At 56.0% G+C, this 15,068-nt stretch overlaps 4 protein-coding genes across 5 annotated transcripts in view; all 4 read right to left on the reverse strand.

Moving 5' to 3' along the window:
• Positions 1–15,068, reverse strand: part of LOC149503359 (chorion class A protein L11-like) — a 128,788-nt gene that overhangs the window by 38,549 nt on the left and 75,171 nt on the right. The window lies entirely within an intron of this gene.
• LOC114252328 (chorion class A protein L11-like) overlaps positions 1–15,068 on the reverse strand; it is a 124,811-nt gene that overhangs the window by 34,560 nt on the left and 75,183 nt on the right. The gene's annotated exons all lie outside the window — the stretch shown is intronic.
• On the reverse strand, positions 2,115–2,684 carry LOC114241968 (chorion class high-cysteine HCB protein 13-like). Of its 2 annotated transcripts, XM_089734025.1 has the most exons (3): positions 2,634–2,684; positions 2,255–2,552; positions 2,115–2,161 (listed from the first exon to the last, which is right to left on the reverse strand). In XM_089734025.1, the coding sequence occupies exons 1-3, from the start codon at positions 2,682–2,684 to the stop codon at positions 2,115–2,117; spliced, it is 396 nt and encodes a 131-aa protein (XP_089590151.1). The 2 variants fall into 2 exon arrangements, with proteins under 2 accessions (XP_089590151.1, XP_089590148.1); XM_089734022.1 differs by having other exon boundaries at positions 2,115–2,552.
• On the reverse strand, positions 8,843–14,490 carry LOC114242317 (uncharacterized). Its single transcript, XM_089732444.1, has 3 exons — positions 14,464–14,490; positions 13,635–13,783; positions 8,843–11,334 (listed from the first exon to the last, which is right to left on the reverse strand). The coding sequence occupies exons 1-3, from the start codon at positions 14,488–14,490 to the stop codon at positions 9,006–9,008; spliced, it is 2,505 nt and encodes an 834-aa protein (XP_089588570.1). The 3' UTR covers positions 8,843–9,005.

Consider the following 15,068-nt stretch of genomic DNA (forward strand, 5'->3'; position numbering starts at 1 on the left):
TTTCATTAGATCTGTTGTCTTGGTCGCATCCAGCAAAGCGCTAATGCTAACAATATGCTCTAAAGAGTATGGATTACAAGTGGCCTACGTGTGTGGCCCGAGTGTCCCAAGTTGTTGAGGTATACACGCATGGCCACTTCATACTAGTTGGGATGTGAGCTCATAGACCCGTCTAAGTAATAAAAACCCCATACTCTGTCCTACACCAATAATAATAATTATGCGTTCCTTTGCAACATTTGATACTCACCATTTATATAAAACAAGTTAGTCTAGTGTCATTATCGAAGGAGCAAAGAGGGTGATACGTCTAAATGGATTTAAAGTAGCCCACGTGTGGTCCTATATGGAGATGTTCAACAACGAATAGGTCCAGTCCCAACAGTGAAAGTTTCAGTTCAGATACGACAATTCCGAAAGACTAAAAAATTCGTGGTTGCATTAAAATCAACAAAGATAGGTCCTAATTGGGAAAGGGCTGCATCAGTTTTCAAACTGCAACAGATTTAATAGAGATTCTACTTTGTAATGTTTACAATGATTTATTATGTTTTTTTTATTGCATTTGAATACACAGAACTTATTTAAAATCAGTTACCAGTTTTTTTTTTTGCTTAAATTATCTTACTGAAAGGACAGTGAAGTTTATTATTGAATGTTGATTTTATTTCATTTCTCATGCACTTAATTTAATAAGCTTTTTAGTAGATGCATCACACATCTGCATCCACTGTAACCTCCATAGCCGCATCTGTATCCTTTGCATCCACCGCAGCCTCTACAGCCGCCTCCGCAGCCGAGACCACAGCCAGCGTCATAGCCGATTCGTTGATTCGTTCGTCGAGCTGAGTAGTTGAGACTACTAGCACTAGCGGTGGGGAATTAGTTAGCGATATCAGCAGTGCCTAGGTAAGGCACGTTACCGCAGACACCAAACAACCCTCGTACACCCTGGGCAGTAGGAGCAGCCCAAGCAGAGACACTGAGACCTCCAACGGAGAATCTATCACATCCAGCGCTGAGACTCCCTAAGTCCCTCCATAGACCCAGAGGTCCCAAGCGATCCGCGAGAGCGGGACTATCGACCATCCGAACAGCCCGTTTCTGTATGGAGTCAAATTGAAGTAGCTGGTATTTGGGAGCCCCGGCCCAGAAGTGAGAGCAGTACTCCACGCGAGGCCGGACCTGCGCTTTATAAAGCGCAAGTCTCTGCCCAGGCGTGAAATACCGCTTCGCGCTGTTGAGGACTCCCAACATTTTAGAGGCCAATTTGGTTTTACCTTCCAAATGACTCCGATATTGGACATCGTTCGAAATATCGACTCCTAGAATCTTGATACTCGCAGAAAGCTGCAAGGATACTCCTTGAAATTCCGGCGCCATGACAAAAGGGTCATTCCACGCAGTGAACGCGCAAACCTGTGACTTCAATGGGTTGAACTGAACTGAATTCAATTCACCCCACTTGGAGACCCGCCCCAGAGAATTCTCCACTTCAGACACAAGTTTTAATCGCCTCTTGTGTACAACGCCTCGAGAGAGACTCTGATGGCCGATATATCGCGCATCCCCCGTGGTTTTTACGGATGTTCCGTTATAACTACTGAACCATGCATCCGATTGACTTGAAACTTGGTATCCATATAGACAATAAATGTACTTAATAGATAGGCTAATATTTAATATGAATGTTGGATTTACTACACCAGTTCCGGGGGCGTTAATGATGAGAATCTTTGTGGGGGTGAGATATAATAATGTTAATTTTAAATGCCCAGCGAAGCGGACGGGTACAGCTAGTTGTAGTATAAAATTGAGATTAGGAACTTATATCTCAAGACGGGTAGGGCGCCATTTACGTTGTTGATGTCTATGGGCTCCGGTCAACACATAACATCAGGTGAGCCTCGTCCACCCAATTAAGCAATTAAAAGAATAAGCAATTAACACGTATTAAGGAACATTTCACACGTTACAATAAAATACAATTGTGGTACTGAAAAGACAATGAGGATAATAATTACGGAAGGTGGGTTTTATTGATTTTTTCAATAATACATAACTCAATGAGCTTTTTAGTAGACGCCACAACATGAATGTCCGCAACTGCATCCTCAGCAGCAGCCGCAGCCTCCACAGCCGCATCCGCATCCACCGCAGCCTCCACAGCCGCATCCGCATCTACCGCAGCCTCCACAGCCGCATCCGCCGCAGCCTCCACAGCCGCATCCGCATCCACCGCAGCCTCCACAGCCGCATCCGCACCCGCCGCAGCTTTGGGTGATACCGACGCAACCGTCTCCGCAGCCGTAGTCGATACAACCACAACCCGAGCTGCACATGTCGCCACAGACATCAGCAGTACCAAGGAAAGGCACTTCACCGCAGACACAGACATCACCATTGTACCTGTTCTCGGAACATATACTTAGACCAGTAGGAGCAGCCGAGTTGGAACACACACAGAAACGGTCACAACATCTAGAGCCACAACCTCCACAACCGCAGCCACAACCTCTACAGCCGCAGCCACAACCGGTGCCCAAAACGGACTATGAACAAATGAAAAAATTTAATATTTTTAAGTAATCATTTTAAGTTCAATTAATTAAATTTAAAATTAAAAGACTTACCTGAGCCACGAGGGCGATGGCGCAGACGAAGAGAATGAGTTTAGCGGCCATGTTGTTTCACTGAATGACTTCAGAATGAGTTGACTCTGAACTACATCAGCTTTTATACCGAGCAGTTTCCTTGAAAATCCGCATGCTTCATATCTAAATAGCATATAGACGTGACTTTGGAGATATTCTGCAGTTTTCGTCCTTCAGACGATCTAATCAGGAAACAATTACGAACACCTGTTTGATTAAAAATTAAACTATCATTGTTTCTCAACTATTTGTCATTGAATTGTTTCTTATCTCAAGGTGAACATGATCCTTAGTTACTATATAAGAACGAAGTCTTGAAGCTTAAAGCATTCAAGATTAAGTGCCTGAATATCCAGCATCATGTTTACCTTCGCTATTCTCCTTCTCTGCGTGCAGGGCTGTCTGATCCAAGTAAGTTTTATTTTTTAAAATCTTCCGAATGTAAGCAATATTTTTAACTTAATAGCAGTAGATCTCTTTTGTGCCCTTTCATTGTTCTCTGATTATCTTCGTAATAAAAACGAAAACTTAGAGGATTTTACAGATCTTGAGACATGAGGTCGAATTCTGATTTGTTCTGTAAGTGCTCCCTTCAAGCCGGAGAACAATGTTTCCTGTCCGTAGCAGCTCATAATAGGCCATGTTGCATTTAATAATCATTACACGATATTATTCCTTCACCGTGAAAATTATTATTAAAAGCGTGATGGGTACGTAAATTATATATTTATGTACGTCTACTTTTTAACTCCAATACTTTAGATACATTGTAATTGAGGTAGATACTTACTCAAATTTTGCAATTGACGAAATTGGTTGGTTATGTACCGAGGAACTAAGGTGTCAATATTTAATTTTAATTTATGTGGTTGTTTTAGAATGTGTACGGTCAGTGCTGTGGCTGTGGATGCGGTAGTGGTTGCGGTTGCGGTTGCTATGGCGGCGAGGGCGACGGTAATGTGAACGTCTGCGGTGAGCTGCCCGTGTGTGGTGAAACCTGTGTCTGTGGCCGCGTGCCCATCTGCGGAGGTGTTTGCTTCAAGGGCCCTGCCTGTGCTAGTGGTTGTGTCTCTATCTGCGGACGTTGCTGCGGATGCGGGTGCGGAGGTTGCGGTGGATGCGGATGCGGCTGTGGAGGCTGCGGTGGATGTGGATGCGGCTGTGGAGGCTGCGGTGGATGCGGATGCGGCTGTGGAGGCTGCGGAGGATGCGGATGCGGACGTAGATGCTGTTGCTGCTAAAAAACCCATTGAGTTATTTATTATTGAAAAAATCAATAAAATCCAGATTCAATAATAATTCTCATTGTATTTTCAATGCCACAATGTATTTTATTTATGATTGAAAGCAAATATCTTTGTGAAAAAAAAAAAATCTAAATTGAGTTTTCAATAAAAGCGAGTTCATAATTCGTCTATTTTCATTAGATCTGTTGTCTTGGTCGCATCCAGCAAAGCGCTAATGCTGACAATACGCTCTAAAGAGTATGAACTACAAGTGGTCCACGTGTGTGGCCCGAGTGTCCCAAGTTGTTGAGGTATACACGCATGACCACTTCATACTAGGTGGGATGTGAGCTCATAGACCCGTCTTAGTAATAAAAAACCCCATACTCTGTCCTGCACCAATAATAATAATTATGCGTTCCTTTGCAACATTTGATAGTCACCTACACCTACACCTCTACAGCCGTCTCCGAAGCTGAGACCATAGCCAGCGTCATAGCCGATTCGTTGATTCATTCCTCGAGCCGAGTAGTTGAGACTACTAGCACTAGCGGTGGGGAATTAGTTAGCGATATCAGCAGTACCGAGGTAAGGCATGTTACCGCAGACACCGACACACCCTGGGCAGTAGGAGCAGCAAGCAGAAGACATTGAGACCCCCACCAGAGAATCTATCCCATCCAGCGCCCAGCGCTCAGACTCCCAAAGCTGTAACCGCCGTTGCCACAACCTCCACAACCGCAACCACAACCAATGCCCAAAATTGAACTGGCTGGACTGCGGAACGGTTAAGTATTTACCGCTCTATGTCCACTTATTCCAATTTTAATTTTGAAAGACTTACCTGAACCACGATGGAGGTAGCGACTTCAGAATCAGTTGACTTTGAACTGGATCAGCTTCTATACCAAGCAGTTTCCTTGAAAATTCACTAAATTCACACAATTGCTCTGTATCTAAATAGCATATAGACGTGACTTCAGAGATATTCTGGAATTTCGTCCTTCGGACGGCGTAATCAAGAAACAATTACGGACACCTGTTTGATTAAAAATCAAACTATCGTTTTTTCTCAACTGTTTCATTATAATCTTAGCTGAGAAGGCCTTTTTTTTTTTTTTTTTTTTTCGGGTTGAGGGCCGAACCTCCTACGAGGTCCCCGCGCAAAAGGGGCGCGCGGGGTATGTGAGACTCAACGATCTGCATGGTGTTGTGAGCAGACCGAAGGCCCAAGGATTTTAGGACCCACCCACTAAACGACTCCCCTGCACTCTTACACCCGACGTCCGATCCCCTCCGAGGTCAGAACCCGGATGAGGTAGGGGGGTAGTTGAGAAGGCCTTTTTTTTTTTTTTTTTTTTTTTTTTTCGGGTAGAGGGCCGAACCTCCTACGAGGTCCCCGCGCAAAAGGGGCGCGCGGGGTATGTGAGACTCAACGATCTGCATGGTGTTGTGAGCAGACCGCGGGCCCAAGGATTTTAGAGCCCACCCACTAAACGACTCCCCTGCACTCTTACACCCGACGTCCGATCCCCTCCGAGGTCAGAACCCGGATGAGGTAGGGGGGCTACCGCGGTCAACACTACACCAGACAGCGCGGCTCACCCCAACGCCCAGCCGACGGAGCCTTCGAGGCGAATCGAAGGCTCTGAAACGTCGGCCGTCTCGGTACGGCAGCCCGTCGGGCCGCCCAGACGGTGCCGCTGGTGTCCCGGAATACCCCGCTGGACCAGAACCAGCCTGCCGGGTCGGGACGCGATACACCGTCGACCGGTCGCTCTATTCACTCCACGGCAGCGCGCTAGAGTGCTGGTAGCGCGCCGCGCGGCCTCACCCCCTCAGGTCGCCCCTTGACCTTCACCGGGGGGAGGCCGCCACCTACAGGGGCCGGGACGTACGGGCGTATTCCCGCCTCCGGCCCCCGGCTCGACGGCAACGGATCGGTGCGGAAAGGGAAGAGCTCTCCCTCTCTCGCTCCGCCGCCTCCTTCTGCGAGATGGTGGACTCGCAGAAGTCGAGCATCGCCTTCCAGGACGCGTCGCTGCCGAGCATCGTAGCCACGACGCGCGGCAGCGAGAGGTCCTCTCCTATGACCGCGACGAGGGCGGCGCGCTGCTCGTCGAATCCAGAGCAACGCGCCAGCGTGTGTTCCGCTGTGTCTTCCTCGTCGCGGTCCGCGCAGTGGTGGCACTGCGCCGTCGGTTCCCTTCCGGCTATCTTGTGCAAGTACCGGCCGAAACAACCATGGCCGGTAAGCATCTGCGTTAGCCGGAAGGTGAGGCATCCGCGGTCGCGGCCCACCCAGTCCGCGAGAACCGGGCGGACCGCCTCGACGGTTCGGAGGCCGGCCGACGGGTCCGCCAAGCGGCGAGACCACGCCTCCAGCACGGACCGCCGAGAGTGGAGCCTCCGCGCTCGAACTACACCTTCGCCGGGGCGCCCTTCCCCCCTAGAGCGGAGGTCGCTACGCCACCTGTAATCGGCAGCGAGCGCCTCCGCCTCCAGGTCCCAGGGTGGCGCCCCGGCGAGCAAGCACGCCGCCTCGAAGGAGACGGTGCGGTATCCTCGGATCGCCCTGACCGCGATCGCACGCTGCGGACGTCGCAGAGCCGCGACGTTCTTGCGGGTCAGGGCGCGGCACCATACGGGAGCCCCGTATAGTGCCATCGACCGCACCACCCCCATGTAGAGGCGGCGCGCCACCTGATCGGGACCCCCGACGTTTGGAAGCAGCCGGCTCAGAGAGCCGGCCGTCGCCATCAGTCGAGGGCCCAACTTCTCAAAGTGAGCGCGGAAGTTCCACCGACTATCCAGTTCGAGGCCGAGGTACCGAAGACCGGTCACCCCAACCCCGACGCGGACGCCTCCGATCACGAGGTGGGCACCCACAGGCGGCGCTCGTCCCGGCCCGTGAAAAAGCAGGGCCTGGGTTTTATCGAGCGCCACCTCGAGCCCCAACCGTCGGATCCTAGTGACGACGTGTGCCACGCCTGCGCACGCCAGACGGGCAGACTCCCGGTAGTCCCTCCCCGGAGCCACGACCAACGTGTCGTCGGCGTAACATATTACGCTCAGCCCGGGGAGGGGACCCCGAATGACGCCCCGCAGGACCCAGTCGTAGCCGATGTTCCACAGCAGGGGGCCCAGGACAGACCCCTGCGGAACACCGCGCTCGACGGGGAAGCGGTACATCGTCCCACCGTGTCCGATGCACTGGATCGACCTGCCCTCGAGGTAGGAGCCGATCAGTCGGCGGAGGTATGCGGGGACGCCGTGATACTCCAGCGCCCCCGCGATCACCGACCAGGGCAGGGTGTTGAAGGCGTTCCTTACATCTAAGGATAGCGCCATCGCCACCCCGCCCCGGGATACGGCTTCGTCGGAGAGGGCCCGCACGCGCAGAATTGCGTCGATAGTCGAGCGGCCCTCTCTGAAGCCGTATTGCTCCGCCGAAAGATCGGGACCCGTCTCGGTCAGGTGCCGGACGATGCGGGCGGCGACGATTCTCTCGAGCATCTTGCCCGCTTCGTCCAGCAACACGATGGGGCGATAGCCCGCGGGTGAGTCCGCGGGGCGCCCGTCCTTCCGCAGAAGGACCAGTCTGCCCGTCTTCCATTTCGACGGGAACCGTCCCGACTCGAGGCACGCTTCGAAAAGCCCCCCGAGCCGGTCCCCTAGGGCCTCGAAGGCCAAGCTCCAGACCCGGCCGTGAACGCCGTCAGGGCCGGGGGCCGTGTCCTTCGCTCTCATTTTGGACACGGCCGCATGGATCTCCGCCCCCGTGATAGGGGGAGGGGGCTCCTCGGCAGCGGGAACGCTGGGGCGACGTGGAGGTGTGCCCCACGTGGCGTCCATCTGGGGGGGCTCAAAGTCCCCCCCCGCTGCCGGCGGGAAAAGCGCGGAAACTATCTCCCGCAGCTGCCGAGGCTGGAGCCGCTCGGTCACCGGGAGCGCCCACGGCTGCAGTTTCCTGCGAACCATCTTGTATGGGCGCCCCCAGGGATCTTCGTCGAGCGACTCCAGGAGAGTCTTCATGCTCTGCTTCTTGGCCTCGCCGATGGCCAGCTGCAGCGCCGTCTGCTTTTGACGACAGTCAGCGTGCAGCTGGGCCGCCGTCTCCGCGAACGCAGCGTCGCGACGACGGCGGCGGCGGTGGCGTGCGCTCCGGCGGCGCGCCCTCACGCACTCCTCACGGAGTCTCGCGATCTCGGGCGACCACCAGAACGCACCCCCACGTGGTGCTCGGGGGCCGACCCGGGGCATGGCGGCATCACAAATGTTTGCCATGGTGCCCCGGAACCAGTCGACCTCCGCATCCACGTCCGCGAGCCGCGCGGGTTTTGGCGCCCACGCAGCAACAGCGGCCGCCTCCATCAGCAACTCCTTGTTCATCCGTTTCAAGGCCCACCTGGGGAACGAACGGGGCGCACCTTGCGGGAGCTCCTCCTCGCCGCGGGCGCCCGCGGCTGACGACGACGACAAGGAGGAGGCGGAGAGCTCGAATCGGACGTATCTGTGGTCCGAGAGCGTCTCCGCCCCCTCGAGTACGCGCCAGCCGCGGGTTCGGCATGCGACGGACGGGGACGCGAACGTCACGTCCACATGAGACTGCCCGTTCCACCGCACGCAAGTCGCAACCGAACCTCTGTTTATGAGAAAGAGGCTGGTCGCGATCGCCCACTCCGAAAGGGCCTCGCCTCGCGCATCCGTGCGGGGGGAACCCCAAGCCGTGCACTTGGCATTGAAGTCCCCCGCGACGATGACAGGGCGGGACCCGAGGCGGTGTAAAAGCGCCTCGAGCCCGCCCAGAAACCGTTCGAATTCGGCGAGGCTCCTGTTCGGAGAAAAGTACGCCCCGATCACGACGGTCCCGTCGATCCTAGCCGCAACGTACCCGGGTCCCCTGGCCACCATATCCAAGGGGGTAACGCCGCGGACTGTCGTAATATAATGGCCACGGAGCCGTCGACGTCCCCGATCCAGCAGTCCTGGTCAGTGGGGACGAAATACGGCTCCGCGGCGACAGCAACATCGATTGACCACTCCGCCATGGTGTGGACGAGGAGATCCTGTGCCCTGGCGGAGTGGTTCAAATTACATTGGAGGAAGCGATGGACGCAACCCATTACGGGGCTACGTCCATCGCTCCCTCGTCTGTCCCGCCCTGCGGCTCTTCTGGTGCCGCGGCGGGAACTGACTCACCGGCTGCCCTTTTTGCAGCCGGCTTCTTTTTCTTTCCGCCCCTCCTCGTTTTTGTAGAGGAGGGGGCGGACTTGCACGCCGGGCCCCCGGCCCGGTGGTCGGCCTTCCTTTTAGCCGCGTCGCACAAGACACAGTGCGGCGCGGCTGCGGTGCAGGAGGCTGCCTTGTGCCCCGGTTGGCCGCAGCGGAAGCACAGGTCGCTGCGGTCCACTGTCGAGGGGCACTTGGCGAGGCCGTGGCCGGTGCCGAAGCACCGAAGACAACGCCACGGCCTGCTCTCCTGCAGTTGCACGTGGGCCACTACCCAGCCCACGCGCAGCCATCCTGGGCTGTCCGAAGGCCGACCCTGTGGAGGGGTGGCCAGGAGGTTCGCCGTTGCTACCGGGCAACGCGCCCACGTCGTCCGGGTTCCGGAGTACGTCGCCCGGAGCTCCCCGACTTTGACGTCGGCGAGGGCGCAGTTGCCCTGCGACGCGATGGCCGCGGCGACCTCCTCTTTCGTGGCGCACTCGTCGAGGCCCGTAATCTTCACCTCCGCCATCTTTACGGGCCGCGCGATGCGCACCACCTCGGGGTCCGGCAAGATTTCCCGCAGACGGACCGCCAGTTTTTCTGCCGCGGCGCTGGAATTCGCGCCGGGGCATTCTACCAGGCGGGCCCCGTTGGCCGTCTGCCGAACCTTAAGGCCACCCTCCACGCCGAGGGCGTCCACATTTACGCCGCCGCGCGCCTGAGTCATCACGTCGTGGTACGTGATGCCCCGTTCTTTGGCGGCCGGCAGCAGCTCCACGACTACTGCAGCCGACCGCGGGGCGCGCGGCCTCCTTCGTCCAGTTCGGCCCCTAGGCTCCGCTCGACCCTCTTGACGGGGAGCGGCGGCCGTAGGGGCGGGCTTGGGGCGCGGCACGACAGGCGCCGCAACCTTTTTGGGCCCGCGCCGCACCACCGTCGTCCAGGCCTCGTCCATGTTGGCCGGGGCTGGGGGCAGTGGGCGGGGCTGGGGGGTCGGTGCCGGTTTGGCGGCGTTGGTCCGCCCCTTCTTTTTGTTTCGGCTCCTGCCAGGCCCCGCCTTCGCAGGCTTGGACGGGGCAGGAGCGGACACCGGTTTTGATGCAGGGGCCGTGGGTGCCGGCGCCCCTACAGCCGCGGGTTTAGGTGCAGCCGCAGCGGGAGCTCGCGCGGGTGTAGCCTTCTTCTTCCCGCTGTATGCTTTTACAGCGGGCTGCAAACTCCTGCGGGGTGCCGGCACAGGCGTACTTCCGTTAGCCTCGTGAGCGAGGGGCGGTCTCGCGCGCTCCACTTTGGAGCTGCGCGCCTCCTGTATGAGGAGCTGCCGCCTCAACTCGTCCACCTCACTGAGGCCTTCCGCTTCGGGCGGAGGAGGGGCAGGGGCCGAGCTGCGTTGCCGCTCGATGAGGTCGGCAACCATGGTCCTCAACTCGGCCATGTCCACTCGCAGCTGCCCATTCTCCGCCCGAAGTTTGCCATTCTCGTTCGAGAGTTGCTCGAGGCGGGCGTGCTGCAGGGCCACTTCCTGCCGCAAGCCCGCCGTCTCCGTCGTTGTGGTGCGGTCTACCACTTCCCTCAGACGTTCTTCTAGGGTGGCCGCTCCGGATTTTAAGGCCCGCACGCAGTCACCCTTGAGTCCACCGCCGGATGTTGCCACGACTGCGGAAACTAATTTTCCGACCACCTCGAAAGCTCGGAGGGGGTCAGAGGGACCCACCTCCGTTAGGGAGCGCTCTAGGCGCTGAACCACTCCAATCTCAAATTTTTCCCGGGCCTCACGGCAGGCGGCCCTGGACTGCGCCGAGGAGGCAGCGTCCAGTCCGCAAGAGGAACTTTTTTCGAAGCCGGTGGCGGGCGACGCCGCAGCAGTCGCCGGCCCTTCCGCCAACGCCATATATTTGGCGCTGGCAGGCTCACCCTCGGACGAGTCAGACGGAGCAGAGGATGCCGGCTGTCGGGCCGACTTCCGCTTCCGCCGAGTCCGCTGTCGCGTGTCGGTGAACAGCGCCGGTGTCTCCCGCCCACTGGACGCGTCGCCCCTCGCGGAGCTCCGCGCCGAGTAGAGCGAGATAAGGCTCTCGCAGCGCTCGAGGCGCACGGTGGGGACCCTGTCCCTTACGCGACCCGTGCTGTCGCCCCCTTCTGCGTGACAGTGTGTGCCCCCCCAGAAACGGTGGGGCAGCGTGCGGCCGATCGCTCGACCGCACGGAGGGATTCTCCCCCGCGGAGCGGGAGGTACCCTCCTGGGGTATTACTTTTCTCACAGATGTCATTGTTTCATTTTTCCTTTTTTATTAACCAGGGGTCGGTCCCCTGGGGTCTGGTTGGTACCCTTGGGACTGGACTCCCTCCAGCCATTCATCCCATCGCCGGGCACCAGAGCTTAGGATTGGGGCATTTTTTAAAGAGGTTTACGTCCTCGCGGCCCCGTGCCTCGCGGCAGCGGCCCCCGTCCCCCACGCGGTGAGGATTACGGGTTGGCCGGCGGCCCGCCGAGTGCAACGAGCAACACGACAGACCACCGCCCGACGCTCAAAAGAGCAACAACGACGAAGCCACGCCGGTATACCGGTACCCCCCTCTGGAGGGCGTGCCCCTGTAGCCGAAGCCGGGGACATGGCGACCAGCGGCCGGAAGATGCGTAAGCAACGCCGGCTCACTTCTCCATCGAAAGGCAGGCCAAAAGTGGCCCACCATCACCCATGGGTTACGTCCGAAACGGGTCGGACGTGACCCGAAGAAAAACAAAAAAAAAGGGAAGAAGGGGGAAAAGAGAGGGAGCCCGAGCGTCTCCAGGAGGAACACCCTTCAGCGAGTGAAGGGCGTGGAGAGCCCGCAACTCCCCTTGCTGGTTTTGGTCCGCGTCATCCGATCTCTTTCGTTGCAAAGCCTAACTAGGCTACCCTACACCTACACCTAACCTACCTCCCTAACACCTAAGAATCCTTGCAACGAAAAAGATCGGACGATACCCCTGGGAGTGGGACTGTTCCCAGAGGATCCCGTTATCCGCCACCTACGGACGCGCCCGGTGGAAGTCCAGCAAAACTCCCCCACAGACGGAGCCCCCGGCCACGCAGAGTGCGCGCCGGGGGGCCCGCCCAGGTCCCTCGGGTAGTTGAGAAGGCCTAACTACTTTTTTTTTTTTTTTTTTTCTGGTAGAGGGCCGAACCTCCTACGAGGTCCCCGCGCAAAAGGGGCGCGCGGGGTATGTGAGACTCAACGATCTGCATGGTGTTGTGAGCAGACCGCGGGCCCAAGGATTTTAGGACCCACCCACTAAACGACTCCCCTGCACTCTTACACCCGACGTCCGATCCCCTCCGAGGTCAGAACCCGGATGAGGTAGGGGGGCTACCGCGGTCAACACTACAACCAGACGGCGCGGCTCACCCCAAGGACGCCCAGCCGACGGAGCCTTCGAGGCGAATCGAAGGCTCTGAAACGTCGGCCGTCTCGGTACGGCAGCCCGTCGGGCCGCCCAGACGGTGCCGCTGGTGTCCCGGAATACCCCGCTGGACCAGAACCAGCCTGCCGGGTCGGGACGCGATACACCGTCGACCGGTCGCTCTATTCACTCCACGGCAGCGCGCTAGAGTGCTGGTAGCGCGCCGCGCAGCCTCACCCCCTCAGGTCGCCCCTTGACCTTCACCGGGGGGAGGCCGCCACCTACAGGGGCCGGGACGTACGGGCGTATTCCCGCCTCCGGCCCCCGGCTCGACGGCGACGGATCGGTGCGGAAAGGGAAGAGCTCTCCCTCTCTCGCTCCGCCGCCTCCTTCTGCGAGATGGTGGACTCGCAGAAGTCGAGCATCGCCTTCCAGGACGCGTCGCTGCCGAGCATCGTTGCCACGACGCGCGGCAGCGAGAGGTCCTCTCCAATGAACGCGACGAGGGCGGCGCGTTGCTCGTCGAATCCAGAGCAACGCGCCAGCGTGTGTTCCGCTGTATCTTCCTCGTCGCAGTCCGCGCAGTGGTGGCACTGCGCCGTCGGTTCCCTTCCGGCTATCTTGTGCAAGTACCGGCCGAAACAACCATGGCCGGTAAGCATCTGCGTTAGCCGGAAGGTGAGGCATCCGCGGTCGCGGCCCACCCAGTCCGCGAGAACCGGGCGGACCGCCTCGACGGTTCGGAGGCCGGCCGACGGGTCCGCCAAGCGGCGAGACCACGCCTCCAGCACGGAAGGCCTAACTACTTGTTTATGCTTTGTTTATTTTATTTTTCTTTTTATATTATGTACCTGTTGTAATTAAATTTTGATTTTGATGTGTACGTGGATTGATGGATTATTGTTATCTGATAAATAAATGAATTGAATTGAATTGTTTCATATCTCAAGGTGAATATGATCCTCAGTTACTGTATCGAGGGGTGTATGGCTATTTGATGTAAGCGACGTTGCAACTTTACAGGAAAGCTATTAATAGTTTAAAATATGAAAAAGCTGTCATCACCGAAAAGAACTTCTTCTGCCATTTGAATGGGTTAAACATAATTGAAGATCAGTTAAAAACATCGAATTGTTAAAACGCGCCTTTAATTACAAAGGCAAATGTTGTGTATTGGGCGAAATGTCCCGTAAACCAAATAGTCTGTGTCCCCTCGATATAAGAACGAAGTCTTGAAGCTTGAAGTATTCAAGATTCCCTAAATTCTGAGCGTTGTTACCTTCTGTGCTATCTATTCTCCTTATCTGCGTTCAGAGTTGTGAATCAGAATCCAAATATGTATAACCTTTTTTTTTTATTGTCTCTGTATGCAAACGAGCATACGGCTCACCTGATGGTAAGTGGTCACCGTCGCTCATGGACGTCAGCAATACGAGGGGCAGAACCAAGCCGCTGCGTACCATTAAGTTCTCTCTGCAAGCCTCGTTTGAGGACATGTAATAGCGCTCGGAAAACACCGTGGAGGGGAGTTCATTCCAAAGCCGGATGGTACGTGGCAGAAAAGATCTTTGGAAACGCACTGTCGATGAACGCCCACTGCGTTCCAGATAATATAGATGAACTCTGCTCCGATGGCGGGAGTTGCGATGATAAAAAGGAGATGAGGGGATCATCTCGAATAATTCCTTAGAGCATTCCCCATGGACCATACGGTATAAAACACAGAGAGAACCGAGGTCCCTCCGTAGACCCAGAGGTCCCAAGCGATCCGCGAGAGCGGGACTATCGACCATCCGAACAGCCCGTTTCTGTATGGAGTCAAATTGAAGTAGCTGGTATTTGGGAGCGCCGGCCCAGAAGTGAGAGCAGTACTCCACGCGAGGCCGGACCTGCGCTTTATAAAGCGCAAGTCTCTGCCCAGGCGTGAAATACCGCTTCGCGCTGTTGAGGACTCCCAACATTTTAGAGCCCAATTTGGTTTTACCTTCCAAATAACTCCGATATTGGACATCGTTCGAAATATCGACCCCTAGAATCCTGATACTCGCAGAAAGCTGCAGGGATACTCCTTGAAATTCCGGCGCCATGACAAAAGGGTCATTCCTCGCAGTGAACGCGCAAACCTGTGTCTTCAATGGGTTGAACTGAACTGAATTCAGTTCACCCCACTTGGAGACCCGCCCTAGAGAATTCTCCACTTCAGACACAAGTTTAATCGCCTCTCGTGTACAACGCTTCGAGAGAGACTCTGATGGCCGATATATCGCGCATCCCCCGTGGTTTTTACGGATGTTCCGTTATAACTACTGAAATATGCATCCGATTGACTTGAAACTTGGTATCCATATAGACAATACATGTATACAATACATATTATTTAATATGAGTGTTGGATTTACTACACCAGTTCCGGGGGCGTTCATGATGAGAATCTTTGTGGGGGTGAGATATAATAATGTTAATTTTTAATGCCCAGCGAAGCGGACGGGTACAGCTAGTTGTAGTATAAAATTGAGATTAGGAACTCATATCTCAAGACGGGTAGGGCGGCATTTACGTTGTTGATGTCTATGGGCTCCGGTCAACACA

This window comes from Bombyx mandarina, chromosome 02 (assembly GCF_030267445.1).
Source record: "Bombyx mandarina strain Sakado chromosome 02, ASM3026744v2".
NCBI lineage: Eukaryota > Metazoa > Arthropoda > Insecta > Lepidoptera > Bombycidae > Bombyx > Bombyx mandarina.